The 25,213-nt window shown below is 44.5% G+C and overlaps 1 protein-coding gene across 1 annotated transcript; it reads left to right on the top strand.

Annotated features, from left to right (window-relative positions):
- The first annotated feature begins 400 nt into the window (after positions 1 to 400).
- On the top strand, positions 401 to 20,178 carry LOC115101037 (EGF-like repeat and discoidin I-like domain-containing protein 3). The gene is made up of 11 exons (XM_029620198.2): positions 401 to 3,743; positions 4,245 to 4,322; positions 4,431 to 4,463; positions 5,372 to 5,500; positions 12,633 to 12,746; positions 16,032 to 16,213; positions 16,322 to 16,477; positions 16,645 to 16,789; positions 18,515 to 18,699; positions 18,852 to 19,007; positions 19,225 to 20,178. The coding sequence occupies exons 1-11, from the start codon at positions 3,680 to 3,682 to the stop codon at positions 19,372 to 19,374; spliced, it is 1,392 nt and encodes a 463-aa protein (XP_029476058.1). The 5' UTR covers positions 401 to 3,679; the 3' UTR covers positions 19,375 to 20,178.
- Positions 20,179 to 25,213: the final 5,035 nt, after the last annotated feature.

Here is a 25,213-nt window from a genome sequence, read left to right as displayed (position 1 = left end):
GTCTCTCTCTCTCTCTCTCTGTCTCTCTCTCTGTCTCTCTGTCTGTCTCTCTGTCTGTCTCTCTGTCTGTCTCTCTCTCTGTCTCTCGCGCTCTCTCTCTCCGTTTAGTTACTTATCCATTTGACTTGTGGTGAAAGGTAAAACTAAGGTCAAGAACTATTTCTAATACTTTATCACTGGGTACACAAAGGTATTGGTGTTTCATAAACTTGTCCTGTCAAGTTTTTTAGACATATAAATACACTGGAAGACTCTGCTTTAGCCTAAATTATATAGGGTAGAGATCAGAGGAGGCTGGTGGGAGGAGTTATAGGAGGACAGGCTCATTGTAATGGCTGGAGTGGCTTGAATGGAACAGAGTCAACCGTGGTTTCCATATGTTTGATGCCGTTCCATTGATTCCATTCCAGCCATTACAATGAGCCCGCCCTCCTATAGCTCCTCCCACCAGCCTCCTCTGGTAAAACAATCTATAAACCAATCTGGCCTGTCTGGTTCTTGGTAGACACTGAGTCTGGTAAACACTGAGTGTACAAAATATATATTTTTCCGTGATATAGACTGACCAGGTGAATCCAGGTGATTCCTTATTGATGTCACTTGTTCAATCCACTTCAGAGCCTCCATCCGTCTCTACCAGGGAGACAGGTTAGCGGACTCTGACTATGAGCCTTTTTCCAAACGCCTGACCCTGTTCAGATGACAGACACAGCAGAGCAGCATCACTCTGATCGTAACACAGTCAAAGACTGGACACACTTAACAGCCTCAGAGTGGAGTACAGACCTGTCAGAGCTGATCTATTTCCCTGTGTAGGGAAAGTGGAGATACTTAGAGACCAGACATAATGGGGAAGACAGACATGTAGACATGTAGCAGTGGACAGGGTAAGAGTTGGTGAGTTCAGTGCCATCACTGTGACAGAGAACGTGTCAGGGGTCTTGGCCTGGGCATCCCGTAGTTCTGTCAGCAGACAGAAACTCAGACAGTCTGACCTGGCGATGTCCGGCGGAGGCTGTAGCGGGACGTCCTATGCTCTGCTACAGACCGGAGGACAAATAGGAAGGACAGGAGGAGTGGGCCTGGCTGCTAACAGACGGGGATGAGCGTGTTGGCTCCCAAACAACCGCGTCCTGCAGAGCCCGAGTGTGTGCCGTCTATAGAGAGAGAGAGAGAGAGAGAGAGAGAGAATCCAGCGAGGAAACAGTCATTCCTCATGCAGGTACAGTACAGCTATGTTGTTAATCACACCGATGGAATCATGACCCAGTTCCACTTTGTAAGGATCTGGTTCAAAGCCGGAAGATCATTTCCTTTTTTTTTTTTTTTTTGCAAAGAAATGACGGACTTTTTTGAAATGACGGACTTTTACAGATAAGGCTATTTTTGACATTGATAACATTTGTGGCCAGCGAGTCTGCTCAAAGGAAAGATATCGAAACATACTCTCCAGGGAAGGTTTACTGGTGTCTAAAATGTTTTGTTTTTTCCTTCGACTCCTGTCTTTACGATTTCATTACTGTCTTTTTTCAGCATGGCCCCTCAGAGTATTGGGTGTATGTGGAGGTTGAGGAGAGGTGGGTCTCCTTTTACAAGTCCAGGGCTCTTACATCTACACTTTCACTGACTTCTCTGAGAGAGAGAGAAGATCTACCCCCTGGTTGAAGTGAATGGAGAAGGCTTTGTGATCCAGGAGCTGAGATAAAGCCCGGGATGGGCGCTGGGGAGGGCAGAAATGATCTGGGAACTGGAGGGCTACTGGGTTCACAATCCTAAGACATCTCCCTACTGTTGGGCAAGGCTTCCCATCCAGGGGAGATGCACTACAGCTTGACCCATAGAAGACTTCTGTTGTTCGCTGTAACATGTGGACAAATGCAGTTGTGTTGTCATTATTCTAAAAGATTAAGGTACAAATGGACCCACATTCGGGGACAGGAAGCTCAACCTGGGGATGCTTTCTACTTGGTAAACCTCTCCAGCCAATCACCATCATCAATACAGAAATTAAGTGCTACGGAAACATTTAAACCAGCAGCAGGACAGTGGAAATCGGCGGTCTTTAAACCTTTGAAATTTGAATTGAACATAATTCATTCATTTAATAAAACATATGGATGTAAAGTCTTGGGACTGGATCTGAGTTTCACTCCAACGTCAGGCCTGTCAGAGGAAACTGTTGCCCAATCCCATATCAGCGTAGGGGATGGTTCTCACTCTGACCAGCAGATGGAGACAAAACCTTAGGAACGGCACACGACTTCAGACCTTGAACATTAGTACATACTAAGACTGATCGTCATTGACGGATACACCAGCTTGTGTGACTGCTGTAGTGCATACAAGGTCAGATCACCTATTTGGCAGGAGAGGGAAAAAGAGTATTCACATGGGGTCATTTAGTAACTCTCTACCTCCCCCTCTCTCTTCTCCCTCCCTCGCCTCCCCCTCTCCTAGTGAAGCATTGGCACCAATGAACCCATTGATGAACAGGCACAAGCCCCTCCAGCCAAGTCAAACAGCCTCCCGGTGCTTTAATCATGGCCTAAAAAGCCAACAACTTGGCCCACACTCTAACCCGATCCCACCTTGCCGCTACGTCCTCCCCCGCATCCCAACACTCCTACCCCCTTACCCACCCATCCCACCACCACCCCTACCCCCTATCCCCTGCACAGATGCTGCATTCAGAACCAAGTTCTGCTTCCCATAAGCGCAACTTTCACTGGTTTCTCTGTGTCGTGTCCGTACACTCAGCGTTCTGGGACAGGAAAACAGTTATCCAGACACACACGTACGATACACATACAACCCAGCTGAACTTCCTCCATTTGCTCCCCGATGGGCAAAACATCTTATCTCCTCTTCATGGGACCATTCTGGCCTTATTGGTATGATGTCATCAAAAAATATGCATGCAGGCAGCTCTGGGTTTTCACATAGGCTAGCCTACACTATTCGAAAGGTTTTTGCTATCGATATTAAATGGTTATTTGGCTGCCCCAACAGGGGAACACTTTATATAACCATTTTTGGTTGCAGGTTGGACCCTTTCGGGTTCCAGGTAGAACCCTTTGAGAGAACTCCACTTTTCACGAGTGCCTCGTTATGTGAATTCAAAGGATTCTAACCTGGCACCAAAAAGGGTCGTCTTAGCCGAATGAACTCTTTCGGGAACCCTTTTTTTCCGAAGAGTGTACTGAATACGACCTTTATCCTGGGAAACGAGTGCTATTATTTATTTGGCCTATTTTGTTAACATTGATTATTATAATGAGGTTATACATCCATTTTCAATCATCAGGAGATTATTGTGATGGCTAAACTACAACTTCAGGTTAGTCAATTATAGCTACTGATTGTGGCGGTCAAGCAGCCGAGGTGAGATACTGCGCAGCATCACTGCGGTGAAGCGAACCAGAGAAGAGGTGGTAGCGCTCAACCTCAGGATCCCTTTGCTTTTTGTCTGTCTGCCTATTTATCTGCGCAACAAAACTCTCATCTCCGGGTAAACTGATTGACAGACAGCGTGCGCGAGGAGGAGTCGCCAACATCATCAGCATCATTATCATCACAGCGGCCTCTGCAGCGAAGGCGGAGGAGAGAAGACAAGAGAAAGAAGATACGTTTTCTGCCCTTTGTTTTGGTTTTAACCGCGGGGGAAAGCAGTAACTCGGAGATGCACCTGCTATTGTCCCTCGCGGTGCTGTGTCTCGGTGCGGCTGTGCCTCGACAGGTGAACGGTGAGTGCATGGGGATACTGGCGAATGTAAACAAACAACGGTGTCGTCATCCCTCTTAAATGAAGGGGTGAATGTTAGTGCGTAGTTTTCTTATTAAGGAGTGCGGTGCGGCCGCGGATGCCGTTGATACTTTGAGGGAACTCGCGGAGGATATTCTCTAGAATAAATAACTGCGTGTATCTTAATACGCTCGTGTTGTTGTTGTTGTTTTTTTTGTTGATGTGATGTAACTTGGCCTATCAAAGCCATATCTGAACTTAGTTGTTCAGAGAATTTCAAGTGGAAATTCTGCATGAAGATGTGTGTGTGTGTGATATGTAAATACAGTGTGTGATGCCTGTCCCCTTGGGGCTCTGTGTCTCTCTCATTGGGGTGTTGCTAAGAAGATCTGACAGCTACTCTCTCTCTCTCTCTCTCTCTCTCTCTCTCTCTCTCTCTCTCTCTCTCTCTCTCTCTCTCTCTCTCTCTCTCTCTCTCTCTCTCTCTCTCTCTCTCTCTCAGGGGATGAATGTGAACCTGTGTCATGTGAGGGTGATGCAGACTGTTTCACCCCACAGTCAGAGGAGGCGCTACTCCTATGTAAGCACAGGAGGACTTTGGGATCAATAATTCAAGTAATCAACTGTGTCAGCGCATGATTAGGGAACACATTATCACCACAACAAATTGATCTCCTTCTTTCTACAGCCACGCCAGACTGGGAGGAGCTGATTACAGCAGGTAAGAGAAGCCTAATCCCAAACAGCCTCTAGCCCCCGTGTCCCCTCACAGATCTCAAATGATTGGATAGGTGTAATCAATTCACTCTGTTTATGATTGATGGCCTGTTTGATCCTATGACACCTACATGAAGTGCACAGACATCACAAAGCTCTTTATTAATGCAACACAGCTACTGACAGTGACCACTGGTTCCTTCATCCAACAGTACAATGACCCACAATCTGTTCTATTGCCTGTGATCTTAATCAAGACACCACTCTCTTCTCTGAGGTCCATTATAGGCTCTGTGTGTGTGTGTGTGTGTGTGTGTGTGTGTGTGTGTGTGTGTGTGTGTGTGTGTGTGTGTGTGTGTGTGTGGTGTTTTAGATAATCCCTCATTAGTTCATACTAGCTGCTGTAGTAACACCATAATGAGGGCAGGCTTTATTTTGTGATCTGCCTGTCATAGCTAATCACACACATACACACACATACACACACATACACACACACGTACGTGTCCATGGTTGTGTGAGCGTAGCCTGCTAACCTGATGGTGAGCCTCCCATAAGGCTAGCAGGGTAATATTAGCAGGTTTAATATAACTACTCTGACCTATATCCCTGTGCTTATCTTGGGACAGACAGTGAATATAAATAAATATGTTGTATTGTCATATACATCAGATAGGTGCAGTGAAATGTGTTGTTTTACAGGGTCAGCCATAGTAGTAGTTTGCGATCCTGGAGCAAATTAGGGCTAAGTGCCTTGCTCAAGGGCACATCGGCAGTTTTTGTTTGTTTTTACCTTCTCGTCTCGTGTGTTCGAACCAGCGACCTTTCGGTTACTGGCCCAACACTCTATGTTGTCTTTTACTTGTGCTTAGTGTAGAAAACCAATTGATCCCAATAGGTTTTTGTGTCCAGGTCCGTGCCAGCCCAACCCATGCCACCATGGGGGTGTGTGTGAGACCACTAATGCCCAACGAGGTGATGCCTTCCTGGGGTACCACTGTCACTGCTCCCCTGGCTACTCTGGAGCCCACTGCCAACACAGTAAGACACATACGCACACACACACGTACACACACACACACACACAGGCACACACACACACTAACCCGAGGGGACAGCTTGTCTAACGACTGAGAGGGTTTCAGGCCTCCCGGCTGGAGGGAGTGGCTTAATCCGACCATTCTTAATGAGGTCAATCAGTGGGAGTTATGCTGATGAAGTCATACACACATCCTCACGCTTTCATGGGTGTGATGAGTTATGACGGCTTACACGTGGTGAACACGCACACACGCACGCACGCACACACACACACTCAACAATGTAGTACCACCCACATGAACAAATACTACAGTTTACTATAGAATTCTGCAGTACTTACTATAGAATTCTGTAGTAAACTGTAGTGTACTGTAGAATACTATACTAAACACTGTAATACCCCTCAATCATAGGTAGTGCTTATTATAGAATGTTGTAGTATACTGAGGAATACTACTGTTAATACTACAGTATTATCCACTTTAGTAAATACTATTGTAATGTCCGCAAAAACACTACAGTCCCGGAAAAACACGACACTTTTTTAACTGTATTTAATTTGCACATGCCTTGCCCATTCCCCTCCCACATATCCCAATTTGTGCTACCTATAAGTGAGAAACCTACATGCCAAGTATAGACCATATTGTGTTCCCTACAGGCTATAGAAATGAGCAGAAACAATGAACTCTCTGGTCAGACCCTGGTCCTTCCTTCCTTCCTTCCTTCCTTCCTTCCTTCCTTCCTTCCTTCCTTCCTTCCTTCCTACCTACAGTAAAGGTTACGGAAAATGTGCTCTTAGTATTTTTCCAGTAGGTTTTCACAAGGAGGAAATGCCAAAGATAATGAAACAAAAACACTAAAGTAAATATTTGAGTTATGTCTGAAAAAAACACAAGTGAATACTACAGCCATCTACCGTCTGCAAAAACACTACATTAAATACTAAAGTACACTACAATCCGCAAAAACACAACATTTTAAATTGTGTTTTTTACATTGGATAAAAGTAGAGACCTAGAAAATGGTATATCATACACTACAGTTGAGGAACAATGGGAAAGTAATTCTGCTTTGAAAGTTCATAACCCCACTTTGGAGAAAATGGCCCTTGAATGTTTTGGTACACCTACTGGAGAGGTTTTCTTTGTCTACACCCATTCAGCATTATTCACACCCTCTTAAGCCTTAGCCCCACCCATATCTTTTAAGGATTCACACGTGAGGCCATGTGCTAAACAGAGTGAGTAGTGTAATAAACAACCAAAGGTTTCAAACCTAAAGTCTGGTTTATACCATGTCTATCGACATGTCTGTATACAGTTGTCGCAGTGACATCCTGAACATTCTATTGTCGTCCGACATCAAACTTGTCATTGTCGTTATGAACACAAAAACGACAGGCTGCATGACATCAGCAGACTGGTGGTCCAAAATAGCATAACTGGTGTATTTTAACACCAATAAACCCATCCGTTTAAAAATAAATTCAGTATATGTCAATTTAGCAAACCAGGCAACTAAAAGCAACTTTCTAAACAATGTTTTGGTTCGTTTCTAGTTTGTTAGCTAGCTAGCTAAAGTTAAGGCACTATATACTACAGTTTTCTTTTGCTACAGTATTTATACTACTGTTAATACTACAGTATACTAATGTGAATACTACAGTAAAGTCTGAAAAACACTACAGTGAATACTATACTATAGTATACTATAGCTTTTTTTTATGTGGGCAATACCAACAATGATATCTACTCTATATGTGTGCACAGTGAGGTCACATACACTTGTAGTTCTCCAGGGGGTCTTGTATATAAATACTAGGTGTTGTTCTTGGTGACAGAGCCAAACAGACAGTGTAAAACTAGGTCAACTGATAAGATTAGTCCCAAGCACCAAGTTAGGATCATATAATTGTACATGTGATAAATGTTCCACATTTCAAGGAATTTCCCTCTCAGAATTGATTAAATCACCCACGGAAGCCTGATAAGATTAGTCCCAAGCACCAAGTTAGGATCATATAATTGTACATGTGATAAATGTTCCACATTTCAAGGAATTTCCCTCTCAGAATTGATTAAATCACCCACGGAAGCCTTCTGTACTAAATTATAGCGAGTCATACCCATAGAGATCCTATGAAATTACTAGAGTGGTTATGTCATGAACCCTCAAAGTTCCAGAATGGGGTGAAAATGGCAGCCATATTGGTCAGGGAGAAATCCAAACCATTCCAATTGGAATGAATGGCAGTAGAGGCATAATCCTGATTTTACTTATGCAGGAAAGTAAAAGTAAGGCATATGATATATCACAAATTGTGTAATAGAATTATTGTTAACCTAAAATGTTGTCATATCATTATAAATACAGTTTATATAAGTTTTATACAAATTGTCAATGTATGGCTGTGGATTAATTGCATTGTTTGAATGGAATGTTGGCATATTGGCAGTTAATTTGAAACATTTCTGTAATCATTCCTCTAAAATTGCCTGGCTAGCAAGCAAACAAACATACAGTGCAGACAAATTCTTCAAATATATATTTTTTTACACAATATCTTATCACATCACTGTTGACCAACTTTTTGACCAAAATGGCTGACCTGCAAAATGGCTGACCTGCATGACACTTGCATTAGACCTTCTTCTCATGCTCACTCCACACCTCTTACGGTGCATTCGGAAAGTATTCAGACCCCTTGACTTTTTCCACATTTTGTTACGTTACAGCCTTAATCTAAAATTGATGAAATAAAAACTTTTCTTCATCAATCTACACACAATAGCCCATAATGACAAAGCGAAAACAGGTTTTTAGAAATATTATGCAAATTTATAGAAGTAAAAAAACAAAAAGACCTTTAAGTCAAGGGGTCTGAATACTTTCGTTCTCCGCTGAGTTTATAAAACTGTAAAAAGAGCAGCACGGAGGGGCTGTTTTAAATACAATGTTGTAAAAACAAAATGGTTGCTGTTACTCCCGTCCCTATTGCTGAATGCAACCTTTTGACACCACGTACTGAAGTCAATAATCCATACTTGCCTTAGTCTTCTCCTTTGGTGATTGGCGTTTAGCCTGCGGCAATGAAAAGGCAGCATACAGACCTAAAGTATGTTTTAGCGGCGGAGTTTGGTAGGGTAACCTGATTTGTAACTCTGAAAATAACAGACTGTGAACTCAAAAGTGTACGTTTGATTGTAGAGGAGGACAATAAATGTACAAATAATAATAATACAACAATAAGAAGAAGAACTGTGCTTGTCAGCATGAACACGACTGTTATTCCCCAAACGTATTTTATCATTCCTCTTCTTCCCAGTCTTGCCAGTGGAATCACATATTTGAAATCCGATATGCCTACTTGTGTTTTTGAAAATGGATAATATGAGGCTATGGTTTTTTTTGCAGTCATTCCTGGACGCTTTTGAATAAGCCATGCAAATAAGAACTGGATACTGAATGCTGCAGGCCTCAAATATAATTGTTGACATTTGAGTATTGTGCACGTGCTAGGCTAAGATAGTAGGGGGATTCACAACTTACAAACGCATCATATTTTGTCTATGTAGAGTCAGATGATTGCAAGGGTCTTCACTGGTAGGCATAAACCACCTGGATATTGAGATATTCATTCGATTTTTCCTGAAGGTTTTGAGAAATGAATTGTTATAATAAGAACATTTTCAAACACCCAGAACTTGGGAAGCATAGATCAGGGGGAGGCCAACCCTCCTGGAGGTCAAGCGCAATTTTCTTCCAGCACTATTTTAAAGAGTTCACCCAAATTACAAAATGTTTGTGTCCTTACCTTGAAAACAATCTATGGACAAGGAGACTGCAATCGATGATTTGGTTACCCAGTACCATCAACCTAAACTGGGACATGCTTATTAACACCCCAGCCGTCCTACAATCTAAGCTAGATGCCCTCAATCTCACACCAATTATCAATGAACCTACAGTACCAGGTACAACCCCAAAATCCGTAAACACGGGCACCCTCATAGATATCATCCTGACCAAGCTGCCCTCTAAATACACCTCTGCTGTTTTCAACCAAGATCTCAGCGATTACTGCCTCATTACCTGCGTCCGTTATGGGTCTGCTGTCAAACAACCACCCCTCATCACTGTCAAACGCTCCCTAAAACACTTCAGCGGGCAGGCCTTTCTAATCGACCTGGCCCAGGTATCCTGGAAGGATATTGGCCTCATTCCATCAGTAGAGGATGCTTGGTTATTCTTTAATAGTGCTTTCCTCACCATCTTAAATAAGCATGCCCGATTCAAAAAATGTAGAACCAGGAACAAATATAGCCCTTGGTTCACTCCAGACCTGACTGCCCTTAACCAGCACAAAAACATCCTGTGGCGTACTGCATTAGCATTGAATAGCCCCCGTGAAATGCAACTTTTCAGGGGAGTTGGGAACCAATATACACAGGCAGTTAGGAAAGCAAAGGCTAGCTTTTTCTAACATAAATTTGCATCCTGTATCACAAACTCCAAAAAGTTCTGCAACACTGTAAAGTCCATGGAGATTAAGAGCACCTCCTCCCAGCTGCCCACTGCACTGAGGCTAGGAAACACTGTCACCACCGATAAATCCACTATAATTGAGAATTTCAATAAGCATTTTTCTACGGCTGGCCATGCTTTCCACCTGGCTACCCCTACCCCGGTCAACAGCCTTGCACATCCCACAGCAACTTGCCCAAGCCTCCCCCATTTCTCCTTCACCCAAATCCAGATAGCTGATGTTCTGAAAGAGTTGCAAAATCTGGACCCCTACAAATCAGCTGGGCTAGACAATCTGGAACCTCTCTTTCTAAAATTATCCCCCGCAAATGTTGCAACCCCTATTACTAGCCTGTTCAACCTCTCTTTCATATCGTCTGAGATCCCCAAAGATTGGAAAGCTGCCGCGGTCATCCCCCTCTTCAAAGGGGGAGACACTCTCGACCCAAACTGTTACAGACCTATATTTATCCTACCCTGCCTTTCTAAGGTCTTCGAAATGCCAAGTTAACGAACAGATCACCGGCGTCGTGGACACCGCCATCGATAAAAGACAATACTGTGCAGCTGTATTCATCGACCTGGCCAAGGCTTTCGACTCTGTCAATCACCACATTCTTATCGGCAGACTCAACAGCCTTGATTTCTCAAACGACTGCCTCACCTGGTTCACCAACTGCTTCTCTGATAGAGTTCAGTGTATCAAATCGGAGGGCCTGTTGTCCGGACCTCTGGCAGTCTCTATAGGTGTGCCACAGGGTTCAATTCTTGGGCCGACTCTTTTCTCTGTGTACATCAATGATGTCGATCTTGTTGCGGGTGATTCTCTGATCCACCTCTATGCAGACAACACCATTCTGTATACTTCTGGCCCTTCTTTAGACAATGTGTTAATTAACCTCCAGTCAAGCTTCAATGCCATACAACTCTCCTTCCGTTGGCCTCCAACTGCTCATAAATGCAAGTAAAACTAAATGCACGCTCTTCAACCGATCGCTGCCCGCACCTCCCTGTACTTAGAATATGTGGACAACTACAAATACCTATGTGTCTGGTTAGACTATAAACTCTCCTTCCAGACTCACATTAAGCATCTCCAATCCAAAATTAAATCTAGAATTGGCTTCCTATTTCGCAACAAAGCATCCTTCACTCATGCTGCCAAACATAACCTTGTAAAACTGACTATCCTACCAATCCTTGACTTCGACGATGTCATTTACAAAATAGCCTCCAACACTCTACTCAGCAAATTGGATGCAGTCTATCACAGTGCCATCCATTTTGTCACCAAGCCCCATATACTACCCACCACTGCAACCTGTATGCTCTTGTTGGCTGGCCCTCGCTTCATATTCGTCGCCAAACCCACTGGCTCCAGGTCATCTATAAGTCTTTGCTAGGTAAAAGCCCCGCCTTATCTCAGCTCACTGGTCACCATAGCAGCACCCACCCATAGCACGCGCTCCCGCAGGTATATTTCACTGGTCACCCCCAAAGGTAATTCCTCCTTTGGCCGGCTTTCCTACCAGTTCTCTGCTGCCAATGACTGGAACAAATTGAAAAAAATCACTGAAACTGGAGACTCATATCTCCCTCTCTAACTTTAAGCATCAGCTGTCAGAGCAACTCACAGATCATTGCACCTATACATAGCCCATCTGTAAATAGCCCATCCAACTACCTCATCCCGATATTGTTCTTTTTTTCTCCTTTGCACCCCAGTATCTCTACTTGCACATTCATCTTCTGCACATCTATCACTCCAGTGTTTAATTGCTAAATTTTAATTACTTCGCCACTACGGCCTATTTATTGCCTTATCTCCCTAATCTTACCTCATTTGCACACACTGTATATAGACTTTTTTCTATTGTATTATTGACTGTACGTTTGTTTATTCCATGTGTAATTCTGTGTTGTTGTTTGTGTCAAACTGCTTTGCTTTGTCTTGGCCAGGTCGCAGTTGTAAATGAGAACTTGTTCTCAACTGGCCTCCCTGGTTAAATAAAGGTGAAATAAAATGAAATAGAAAAACATTAATATTACTATTTCCTTTGCAGAGTCTTGGTGTAGTGGTGACACTCCATGACACATGTGTTGCATCCAACTTTCACCTGAGTACCGGGATCAATCCCTGCTTCCAACCTTCCCACTGTTTCTCTCCCCATCTTGTTTTATTACTGTCTGAATTAAGTGTCAAACCACTTGAAAAAAATATTAGCAGACTTTCATTTCATCCGCCCAAAATCTCAAAGCAACAAAGTCATTTTGAGTGTTCATTTAATGTTCGAAGCATCCGGAATACACCTGGCCTGTGGTAAGATGTTTTATTCCCCACCTTGGTTATAGGCCTAACTACAGCCATGTCGAAAATACATAGAAATAAGGAGATTAGATTTGAAAACAGTAAAGTTTTCCGACCCCCCGTCTTGGGGTTGTGGCAGGGGGCAATGAAATTATCATAGCAAATGTCACTCCAAGCTGTCTTCAAACGTCCTGTTCCTGTTTGAAACGTCCATTTTTACATTAAATATCTGTATGCAACCTCATAGTCCCATAAATGTATGAAACAGTTCTTCCCTGGTCTGTGTTTGTGTTCCAGATGTGAATGAGTGTGAGAGTGGGCCGTGCAGGAACGGAGGTGTGTGTACAGACCGGGAGGCCAACTACACGTGTGTGTGTCCTGGAGAATACACGGGCAGGACCTGCCAGCACAGTGAGTGGGGACTTGTGTAACTGTTTACTTGCGAGTCATCAGAGGACAAATATTTTAAGAGGTCTTGATGTCCAACGCTTACATGAACACACAATTGAATTAGGTAGGAATTGATGTCATATGCTCTCTTGCTGTTTTCCCTTTTAGTGCGCTTCTGTGTGTGTGTGTGTGTGTGTGTGTGTGTGTGTGTGTGTGTGTGTGTGTGTGTGTGTGTGTGTGTGTGTGTGTGTGTGTGTGTGTCACCTATTTATTTAAGGAATTTAATTTGCTGTCCTGGTGTAGCATCATTAAAAATCTAATCAAATTTTATTTGTCACATACACTTGTTAGGGCAGATGTTATTGTGGGTGTAGCGAAATGCTTGTGTTTCTAGTTCCAACAGTGCAGTAATATCTAACCATACACACAATCTAAAGTAAAGGAATGGAATTAAGAATATGTAAATATTTTGATGAGCAATTTCAGAGCAGCATAGACTAAGATACAGTAGAATAGGATGGAATAGAGTCGATCCATATTAGATGAGTAATGAAATATGTAAACATTATTAAAGTGGCCAGTGATTTCAAGTCCGCTGAGGAACTTGAAGCTTTCCATCTTCTCCCTTGCTGTCTCATTGATGTGGTTAGGGGGGCTCCCTCTGCTGTTTCCTGAAGTCCACAACTAGCTCCTTAGTTTTGTTGACGTTGGGCGAGAGGTTATTTTCCTGGCACCACACTCCCAGGGCCCTCACCTCTTCCCTGTAGGCTGTCTCATCATTTTTGGTAATCAGGCCTACTACTGTTGTGTTGTATGCAAACTTGATGATTGAGTTGGAGGCGTGCATGGCCACACAGTCATGGCTGAACAGGGAGTACAAGAGGGGGCTGAGCACACATCCTTGTGGGGCCCCAGTGTTGAGGATCGGCGACGTGGAGATGTTGTTTCCTACCTTCACCACCTGGGGGCGGCCCATCAGGAAGTCCAGGACCCAGTTGCACAGGGAGGGGTTCAGACCCAGGGCCTCGAGCTTAATGATGAGCTTGGAGGGTACTATGGTGTTGAATGCTGAGCTATAGTCAATAGACAGCATTCTTACCTAGGTATTCCTCTTGTCCAGATGGGATAGGGCAGTGTGCAGTGTGATGGCGATTGCATCTTCTGTGGATATATTGGGGCGATAAGCTAATTGAAGTGGGTCTAGGGTGTCAGGTAAGGTAGAGGTGATATGATCCTTGACTAGTCTCTCAAAGCACTTCATGATGAATGATGTGAGTGCTACGGGGCCATAGTCATTAAGTTCAGTTACCTTTGCTTTCTTGGGTACAGGACCAATGGTGGACATCTTGATGTATCTGGGGACAACAGACTGGAATAGGGAGAGATTGAATATGTCTGTAAACACTCCAGCCAGCTGGTCTGCGAATGCTCTGAGGACGCGGCTGGGCCGGCAGCCTTGCGAGGGATAACACGCTTAAATGTCTTACTCACGTCGGCCAGGTAGAAGGAGAGCCCACAGTCCTTGGTAGCGGGCTGCATCATTGGGACTGTGTTATCCTCAAAGCGGGCGAAGAAGGTGTTTAGCTTGTCCGGCAGCAAGATGCTGGTGTCCACGACGTGGCTGGTTTTCCCTTTGTAGTCCATGATTGTCTGTAGACCCTGCCACATACGTCTTGTGTCTGAGCCGTTGAATTGCGACTCCACTTTGTCTCTATACTGAGATTTTGCCTCTTTGATTGCCTTACGGAGGGAATAACTACACTGTTTGTATTCGGCCATATTCCCTTGCCACCTTGTCACAGTTAAATGCGACGGATTGCATTTTCAGATTTGCGTGAATGCTGCCATCTATCCACGGTTTCCCGATAGGGTAGGTTTAAATAGTCACAGTGGGTACAATATCTCCCATACACTTCCTATACACACTGTATCAGTGTATTTGTCTATGTTGTTCTCGGAGGCTACCTGGAACATATCCCAGTCCACGTGATCAAAACAATCTTGAAGCGTGGATTCCAATTGGTCAGACCAGCATTGAATAGTCCTTAGCACGGGTACTTCCTATTTGAGTTTTGGCCTATAGGAAGGGAGGAGCAAAATGGAGTCGTGATCAGATTTGCCAAAGGGAGGGCTGGGGAGGGCCTTGTAGGCATCCCGGAAGTTGGAGTAGCAGTGGTGAGTGTTTTAGCAGCGCGAGTACTATAGTCAATGTGTTGATAGAACTTCAGTAACTTTTTCCTCAAATTTACTTTGTTAAAATCCACAGCTACAATAAATGTGGCTTCAGGATATGTGGTTTCCAGTTTGCATAAAGTCCGGTGCAGTTCTTTGAGGGCCGTCGTGGTATTGGCTTGAGGGGGAATATACATGGCTGTGACTATAACTGAAGAATATTCTCTTGGGAGGTAATACGGTCGGCATTCGATTATGAGGTATTCTAGGTCGGGTGAACAAAAGGACTTGAGTTCCTGTATGTTATCACAATCACACCATGAGTAGTTAATCATTAGCGATGTTGTTGCGTCGTGGTACCAGAGTCTCTCTGTTCTCAATTAGAGCCAACCTGAGTCTGGTTTGGGGGTGGAGAATGCCAGATACGGACCCCCTCGTCCCCAATCCTACACAGGGACCACGGACACACACTCACAGACCTATGCCCTTCTCCCCTACCTCACACACTCCTCCAGAACCAGTTCTTTCCACACATACTCACACAGGAGCTGTGAGAAAAGAGAGGAGAGTTGCGAGGATGAGGATGTTTTTGTATGGCATTTTGAAGCTGAAGTCTCAGCCAGTGAGAGGGGGGATGATGGACTGATAAGTGGATGTAATGAGGCAGAAAGAAGAGAAGAAGAAAAGGATGAACTGGCTAGCAGAATCAAAATAAATTGAAAAACGGACTGACACACAGATGCAATGACTCAGTTTTACCAGGAGAGAGGTTGAGAGACTGCATGTCAGAGACTGAAATCAATGACGAAACTGACCTGGAACATGAAATTCATCTGGGCCAACATGGGGGACAATCCAGAGCAGAGCTGAGGCTGTCCCTCAGAGGAGAAACAAGGAACACTGTGTCTTCGGTACCTGCTGATGTTTGAGGAAGGAATGAAGAAAGAAAGAAAGAAAGAAAGCGAAGGAAGGAAGGACATTTACTGTGGCTTTGGCTTGTGATGGATGTACTAATTGTACTAATCATTATCTCGCTCTCTCTCTCTCTCTCTCTCTCTCTCTCTCTCTCTCTCTCTTTGTCTCTCCTCTTTCTTCCTTGTGTGTCTGTGTACCTGCTGTCCCTCTACTCTGTAGAGTGTTCAGGTCCTCTGGGCATGGAGGGTGGTATCATCACCAAGGGGCAGCTGTCCTCCTCCTCTGCTCAGCGGGGCATGTTTGGTTTGCAGCACTGGAGCCCTGACCTGGCCCGGCTCCACCGCCGGGGCATGGTTAATGCCTGGAGCCCTGCACTCAGCGACCGCTGGCCCTGGATACAGGTAGCACACGCTCACACACTCCGGCTGTCCGCTAGATAGATGTAGCCAGTGTTTACTCCACCATGGCCAAACTCTAGTTGTTTCTGACCCCCTTATGTCTGTGTCCAGGTGAACCTGCGGCAGCAGATGCGTGTGACGGGGCTGATTACCCAGGGTGCTCGGCGGCTAGGCAGCTCAGAGTATGTGAAGTCCTATAAGATCGCCCACAGCGACGACGCTAGGACCTGGAGCATGGTGAAAACCAGAGGAGACACACAGGACATGGTGATGCGTGTGTGTGTGTGTGTGTGTGCGTGTGCGTGTGCGAGTGCGAGTGAGTGAGTGAGTGAGTGAGTGAGTGAGTGAGTGAGTGAGAGTGAAAATACATTTGTGCAGGTGCGCCTAAATCAGCCCGATGTTTTTGACTGATAAAACCTGATGTTTTCCTCTAGATATTCCACGGTAACTCAGACAGCAGTTCTCTCATGGCCAACACCTTCTCTTCACCAATTGAAGCAAGGTACATACGGGTTTACCCTCAGGTCTGCTGGGGCCATTGTATGCTGCGCATGGAGCTGATGGGCTGCGAGCTCACAGGTCAGTGACGTCATCATCTGTAGACATGATTGCTTTATAAACTTGATTTGGCACCCTGCTCATAATGCCTTCATTACAATGTTGTAAAGCTTCATGATGCCAAATGTGTCAAAAGCAGTCATACATGGTTATAAAGTAAATATTTCATGACAATGTTTTGACACACAGTACCAGTCAAAAGTTTGGACACACCTACTCATTCTAGTTTTAAATTTTTTTAATTTGACTATTTTCTACCTTGTAGAATACTATGAAATAACACATATGGAATCATGTAGTAACCAAAAAAGTGTTAAACAAATCAAATTATATTTTACATTTTAGATTCATCAAAGTAGCCACCCTTTTCCTTGATGACAGCTTTGCACACTCTTGGTATTCTCTCAACCAGCTTCATGAAGAATGCTTTTCCAACAGTCTTGACAAGGTTCCCACATATGCTGAGCACTTGTTGGCTGCGGTCCAACTCATTTCAAATCATCTCAATTGGGTTGAGGTTGGGTGATTGTGGAGGCCAGGTCCTCTGATGCCGCACTCCATCACTCTCCTTCTTGGTCAAATAGCCCTTACACAGTGTTGGGTCATTGTCCTGTTGAAAAACAAATGATAGTCCCACTAAGCGCAAGCCAGACTGGATGGCGTATCGCTGCAAAATGCTGTGGTAGCCATGCTGGTTAAATGTGCCTTGAATTCTAAATAAATCACGGACAGTGTCACCAGCAAAGCACCCCCACATCATCACACCTCCTCCTTCATGCTTCACGGTGGGAACCACAGACACAGAGATCGTTTGTCCGCCTACTCTGCATCTCACAAGACATGGCGGTTGGAACCAAAAATCTCACATTTTGACTCATCAGGCCAAAGGACAGATTTCCACTGGTCTAATGTCCATTGCTCGTGTTTCTTGGCCCGAGCAAGTTTCTTATTATTATTTGTGTCCTTTAATAGTGGTCTTTGCAGCAATTCGACCATGAACGCCTGATTCAAGCAGTTTCCTCAGAATAGTTGATGTTGAGATGTGTCTGTTACTTGAACTCTGTGAAGCCTTTATATGGGCTACAATTTCTGAGGCTGGTAACTCTAATGAACTTATCCTCTGCAGCAGAGGTAACTCTGGGTCTTTCTTTCCTGTAACGGTCCTCATGAAAGCCAGTTTCATCATAGCGCTTGATGGTTTTTGAGACTGAACTTGAAGAAACTTAAAAAGTTATTGAAATGTTCCAGATTGACTGACCTTCATGTCTTAGAGTAATGATGGACTGTCATTACTCTTTGCTTATTTGATCTGTTCTTTCCATAATATGAACCTGGTCTTTTACCAAATAGGACTATCTTCTGTATACCAACCCTACCTTGTCACAACACTGATTGGCTCAAACACATTAAATTAACTTTTAACAAGGCACACCATAATTGAAATGCATTCCAGGTGACTACCTCATGAAGCTGGTTGAGAGAATGCCAAGTGTGTGCAAAGCTGTCATCAAGGAAAAGGGTGGCTATGTCTCAAATATAAAATGTAATTTGTTTGTTTAACACTTTTTTGGTTACCACATGATTCCATATCTGTTATTTCATAGTTTTGATGTCTTCACTATTATTCTACAATGTAGAAAATAGTTTAAAAAATAAAGAAAAACCCTTGAATGAGTAGGTGTGTCCAAACTTTTGACTGGTAGTGTATATTGGGATGTTTATGTGTTTCTGTTTCTGGTTTCCCAGGCTGTTCAGAGCCTCTGGGTCTAAAGGGGGGTCAGGTGCAGGACTCCCAGCTGACCTCGTCCTCTGTGTACCGGACCCTGGGCATGGGTCTGCTGGCCTGGACCCCGAACAGAGCCAGACTGGACAACCAGGCCAAGGTCAACGCATGGACCGCAGCCACCAATGACCAAAACCAGTGGATACAGGTATGGAGGGGAGAGGGAGGGGGAGGAGTAGGAGAAAGACAAAAATAGAATGGAGTATGCATTTTAATGAATGGATAATTAAATCATTCTCCCTCTCTACATCCCCTCTCTCCCTCTCTACTTCTTCTCCACTTTCCCTCTCCCTCTCTCAGGTAGACCTGTTGGTTCCTACTAAGGTAACAGGTGTAGTGACTCAGGGAGCTAAGGACTTTGGCCGTGTCCAGTTTGTGCGCTCCTACAAACTAGCCTACAGCAACGATGGACTGAGGTGGACGACATACCAGGACGAAACACAACACAAGGACAAGGTCGAAACACATGATCATATTGATTGACTATTTGATTGATTTGTTGATTGATTGAGACACAGAAAATACATGACATACATGACAGAGGGACAGAAAGAAAGAGAAGGAGACAGAGAGTGAGGGATGGTGATGGTTCAGTTATTGGTGTTCCAGTTGTATCTGTGGTTGTCTTGTTGGCAGTGTGTCTGACGGTATCCGTGGTTGTCTTGGGTGACAGGTGTTCCAGGGGAACGTTGAAAATGACACCCACAGGAAGAACTCCGTCCAGCCGCCCATATATGGTCGTTTCCTCCGCCTCATCCCCTGGTCCTGGTACGGACGCATCACACTGAGGATGGAGCTACTGGGCTGCACAGAGGACGACTGACCATCTCTCTCTCTCTCTCTCTCTCTCTCTCTGTCTCTTTCTCTCTCACCTAGCTCTCTCTTCTCCCTCCGCCTCTTTCTCTCTCACCTAGCTCTCTCTTTCCCCTCTCTCGCTCTTTCCCTGTCCTGCTTCTGTTTCTCTCCCCTTTCTCCATCTCTCCATCTCCCATCTCTCTCACTCTTCTCCCTTCTTCCATCTCGCTCTCTCACTTGACCTCTTCTCCACCACCCCACCCCCCCCCCTTTCTCTCTTGCTGGAAGTAGCAGTGTGGACAGTGGTCATAAGAGACACCGGGAAAGATGTGGGACGTAGAGGTCACAATAGGTGACTGGTTTACCTTGTGTTATTGATTTATTTCTTGGATTATAAGGTACTGTACTTCTGCTCTTCGATGTTTTTGCTATATCGTTCTCCTGTGTGATAGCATTTCCAACAGTAGTGCCAAAACAATACAGGGTTAACGTCTCCGTGACCTTTGACTGTTCCCTCCCACCGTTTCTGACGGCGAAACAGCCCTCTCCAAGCACAAAGCTCCCCTACATAACGATAACAGTTGAAAGGCGTTTTACAGACATTGTAACAGGGAAGTTACCACGTTATTCACACTACATTGCGAGGAACAAGGTATTTTAATGCTGTTGAAGAGATAGAAAATGTCGCCCAAAGTGTGCTATCTACTGTACAATAACCTCTGATGTGGTATTCGTTGATACTGGTTGAACACAGTATTGATGGTTGTAACATCATTCTTTAGCTGATATGGTGCAACAAGCCACTTTCTGTGTAGTAAAACAAGTGACATAATACCTGTGTTTCTCTCCGTGTCTGTTTTCCAATCAAAAGGTGTTTGCAATCAAGTCATCGGAATGGTCTAAAGCTCTTTGCGCTCACCTTGCTAAGGACAGGAGAGTTTGATGCAGCTATCTAAATGTATCTAACCATAACCCTAAGCCTAACCTTAACCCTAGCTTCATGCCCACATCCCGGTTCAACCCTAACCCTAGACTCAACCACAACCCCAAACCCTAACCGTAGGGCAAGCTTATTAGCAGCAATAAAAGTTAATTGCCAAAAATAGGGCTTAAATGTCAATACAGTGACAACAAATGACATGGAAAGGGGAAGGCAATTCACTCGAGCAGGAGCGGTCTGGGACCAGAAATCGTCTCTGGCATTTCTAACATACCAGCCCATTATTTTTCCTTGAGGGACCCACAACGGCCAATTTTTTTCCAAGAGTCCCACACACGGCCTATTTTTCCATCAGCACCCACTATTAGCCAGATAATGAGAATTTTGTGAAGAAAAAAAAACAAGTTAGGCTAAAATTGGACCAGCCATCTGGCATTTGTCCAAAATGCCAGATGGTCAGTCCGCCCCTGAACTCGAGCAGTTACAAACTGATGTACACAACACAAGAATATTAGGTGGAAAATAGAATGGTCTGCCAGCTGATGCTGGTTTGCGTCAGGTGAATGGCTCACATTAGGCCTGACTACAGTCAGTAAAGCCACGAGGGGGAGCACAGCACCATCTGCAAAACAGACAGATTTTTCCACAATGTGTTTAAAAAAATCAACTGCAAACACTACAATAAACAAATGCTTTACTCTCCAATCCGTTACTGTATCAATGTTAAAATGAAATGCATTTTGATTCATGAATTATACAAACTCCTTGGTCAAATAGTAAAACTCCCACGTTGCTCTTACATTGTGAGATAAATAACGAATGATTCTATCTAACTTCTCCGATCCCTTCACAACAGTGTCGTCTCTAACGTCTTCGTCAGGTAATGGTGTGCGAGATTACATCTGCCCAAACATTCCTCCATTTTCCATCCGTTCTCCCTGTCTTCTTCCTCTCTCTCCCTCTCTCTGTATATGTGAGCTTCTCTCTATCCTTCTCCTCCATCTGTCTGTCTTGTTGAACTCCCTCAGCATCTCTGTCTGTCTATCCTTCTCCATCACCAGCCTATCCTTCTCCTCCATCTGTCTGTCTGTTGAACTCCCTCAGCATCTCTGTCTGTCTGTCCTTCTCTTTCACCAGCCTATCCTTCTCCTCCATCTGTCTGTCTGTTGAACTCCCTCAGCATCTCTGTCTGTCTGTCCTTCTCTTTCACCAGCCTATCCTTCTCCTCCATCTGTCTGTCTGTTGAACTCCCTCAGCATCTCTGTCTGTCTGTCCTTCTCTTTCACCAGCCTATCCTTCTCCATCTGTCTGTCTGTTGAACTCCCTCAGCATCTTTGTCTGTTAGATCATGTCGTTCCTCTGTAACTCCGGTAAGAACTATCTTCATTAGGTTTCTCTCTGCTTCATGATCTCCTCAATCTCATGCCTGTGTCTCCCCTCCATCTCTCTCTTTTCATCCTCTTCAAATCTCTCCAGCTCTCTTTCCATCCCATTCCTCCTATCAGACTCCTCCTATAAGCTCCCCTCTTCTTCTCCTCGTCCCTCTCTTCTTTCAACTGTCTCTCTGATTCAGTTATTCGTTCTCTGAGTGTTCTGATATCTCCCTTGAGCTTCTGCAATTACTCCTCCTTTCATATGAGAGTACTGCTGCTCCTCCCGGCCCGACACAGGAGTCACTAGTGCACGATGAGTCAAGGATATCCCTGCCGGCCAAACAACTCCCTAACCCAGAATCTCTGGTGGTACAGCTAGCACTGCGATGCAGTGCCTTAGACCACTGCGCCACCTGGGAGGCCCTCATGTACTTAATGTTGAGGTCCTGGTACCCGCTCCCATACTTCGCTACAAGCTAATGGAGGTCCTGACTCCCTGCTTGGAGAAACTCCTCAATGCTCAAGGCTTTCAGCATGGGTGAATAGAATCCCAATGTGTTCCCAACAAACCTCGCCAAACATCTCCTCTATTCTCTCCAGTATCCCTCTCTCCTCCCCTTGGAGGGCTGTACTGGTACAGCCAGGAGGAAGGAGTGGGGTCCCGTGACAGACAGATGGACACAGAGACCCACATCCTGTCTCATTTCCTCTAGAGAGAGTCCAGGGCAGAAGCAGTATGTAGTGTCTACCAGCACCAGCGGTCTCTCTAACCCAGAGTCTTTAGTTTACTGTAGATCTGAATGTCATGAAGTTTCTGTGGATAACTTTGCCTGTGGCTGACAAGGGGAAGTATATTTAGCAGATTGAATTCTCCTGAAATGAAAAAACTCTGAGATATTCATAGTTGTTCTGCACCGTTCTCCACTGGGCATATTTTTCTGAGCTGTAAAGATTTAACAGTACAGTGCGTACCAGAATTAGCTTCTCTTATCTCTTTGGACCCATTCGTATTTAAATGAGTGAAATTGCCTCGATCGCAGAAATAGTCTCAATGCTTTTCCATCCCCTGACAAATAAATTCATGTAGCTGACTGGTGGTATCCTACGGTCTGAGAAGAGAGTACCATTACCACCTGCTGGTCAATGTTGGGAATAGCAGTGAATTTAAAAAAACCTGAAAGTTAGACATACAGTACCATACTGGTGGGCTCAACTTGCATGCACTGATGATGGCCTCATTCCACAGGAGAGATGGTACAGGGACAAGGGCCAGCCAGTGTTTGTTGTTGTTCTAATAGAGGGTGCAGGTATGTTGACTGGTTTGTAGAGTCTGCCATTTCCTGTACGCATAGACACAGACACACACCATCCCTGGATTGAAAACCAACAGTTCGCCCTGGGACGATGCACAGAGCCCACTTGTACTGCCTGCCTGCCCAGCTGGGTTAGGGTGAGGGGGTTGGGCTGGGCTGGGCCTGGCTAGGGGGTAAAGTTAGGGGGCAGGTAGTTTGGGTTAGGGAGTGCAGGGAAGAGGGCTGGGAGTAGCGGAGGCTAGGGGGTTGAGTTACAGGGTAGGTTTGGGTGAGAGGGTGCAGGAGAGCAGTATTTCATTGGGGGGCTTCATTTTAAAGATACATCCAGCAACTCTGGTCCCAGTCACGACTGAGAGACTAGGACAGGCAGAGAGCTGAGAGAGATCCAAGTGCTGTGTTTATAGTTTGCCACCCTGTAGTTGTATCTTGTTTTGAACTGGTGTACACAGGGGTGTCATGCCAATAGGGGGCACATGCCCCCTCAGATTTGTCTTGTTCTAAAAAAGTATTATAATAATAATAATTTTAATAAACGTTGTTGTTGTTTCTCTGCAATACTACTAGCCAACTAACACATTTATGAAGTTGGCTTTACTTAGCCCATCTCCAAACCTCATAACTAGCTACCAAGAAGCCATCACAGTGCAGTTATCACAAAACACATTCTTTTCAGTGTTATAGGCTAACTTGAAGATGAGGCATGCAGGACAAGACACTGCGAGATTCAGAAGACATATGCACATGATTCTTTCTGCCTGCCCCATCCTCTCTCTCCCGCACGCTGGCTCGCCTGCTCTTTCTCCTCTAATGATGCGAGTGTGTGTTCCTTCTTCAGTCTGTTGCGTGTAGAATATCCTAGCCAATGAATTGACGATCGGCCCCGGTTTTCTGATTGCGAGACACAGCACTCTATTGTGTGATACCGTTCTTGATTGCCGATCGATAGGCCCAGTGCCACAGTTCTGAATGTCTGCCTGGTGGCCGACCTGCCTAAACTGTGCCCCCCTCCCCTCTCCCTCCGTCCCTCGCTAGCTCGCTATGAAAGGTACACGTGTTTGTGTTCTCGGACATATGACAACTGATCTGGTATCCTCCATTACAAAAAATACTGAGTCTTAGTAGTCCATTCCTAGCAGGATCAAATCCTGACCCTCAGAAGTGGGAGTCGACACAGGGAGTCGAGGAATGCAATGATTAACCATCTGATAGGGACCTACCGTCAGACCAAAACCGTTGCTGGCAACAGTGCAGCTAGCTGCATTGTGATTTCACGTGGAATTGTATGAATTTTTTGTTGTTGTACAATTTTAACGGAAACCCGAGATAAAAAAATGGCTACTATGGCTTCTATCAAACAAGTTAGAGTAGCTCGCTTGTCTAACTATCTTCACCAAGATACCACAGATGAAACCAAAATGTTCACCTGCCCCTTTAAGGGCGGGAGGTTACCGTGGTGAAGCGACTGGAGTCATGTTTGTGCCTATGAGATTGAGTCTGACTCGTCGTCAGTGTTGTGTTGCAGTTGAAACTCAAACATAGAAAAACAACCTATGAACAAAACAATGTGAATGGCCAAGAAACACAAGGACAAAGTCTCACTTCAGCAGACGTTTGTTTTCAATTCAATTAGCTGGCATGCCTGCTGGGAAGGTTGGTAGACTTTACAAAAGCAAGCAATAACTAAATGTGCTGAACAAGACTCACATTCTTTCAAACTTTTATCCAGATATTAGCAGAGATGCAGAGAAGCACATTTCGTTTCTTCAAATAAAGCACCACCTGTTGAAGAATACAGAAAGCTCAACAGGTGTGCTTAGATACGCAGTATATATTTTTTTTTACATAGAATTGAGCATAGTGATTATAGCTCTAGATTGAAGGAAAAATGCTCAATTCTATAATTGACAGAGTGGGGTTTAGCCCCAATAAAAACAACCCGTTTATGATTATTTGATGTTGGGTTATTTTGACCCATTGAGTTGGGTTTCGTAAATAACCCATATTGGGTTGTTTGGGATCACCCAAACAGGAGTTAATTGAATCATTAGTTGGGTATAGTTTACTCTCATGCTAGGTTGACCTAGCAGCTGGGTCTTTTTGAGCACCATCCTTAGGATATTTCCAGGAGGCGTGGCTTAAAAGGGGCAGGGCTTATAAGGGGCGTGGTTTATACGGGGCGTGGCTTATAAGGGGCATGGCTTTCAGCTAGGTCTTATTCATTATTATGTTAAGTTTACGTAC

Source organism: Oncorhynchus nerka, linkage group LG19 (assembly GCF_034236695.1).
Source record: "Oncorhynchus nerka isolate Pitt River linkage group LG19, Oner_Uvic_2.0, whole genome shotgun sequence".
NCBI classification, from domain to species: domain Eukaryota; kingdom Metazoa; phylum Chordata; class Actinopteri; order Salmoniformes; family Salmonidae; genus Oncorhynchus; species Oncorhynchus nerka.
Note: the sequence above shows the minus strand (reverse complement) of the source record. Positions and strands in the feature narration are given on the sequence as shown.

What these genes read in the sequence shown, in the direction of transcription:
- LOC115101037 (XM_029620198.2), top strand. Translation starts at nt 3,680, where the DNA reads ATGCACCTGCTATTGTCCCTCGCGGTGCTGTGTCTCGGTGCGGCTGTG. An exon ending in GGAGGAGCTGATTACAGCAG is followed by an intron (nt 4,464 to 5,371) that starts GTAAGAGAAGCC and finishes TTTTGTGTCCAG; the next exon opens with GTCCGTGCCAGCCCAACCCA. An exon ending in GAGGAGACACACAGGACATG is followed by an intron (nt 16,478 to 16,644) that starts GTGATGCGTGTG and finishes GTTTTCCTCTAG; the next exon opens with ATATTCCACGGTAACTCAGA.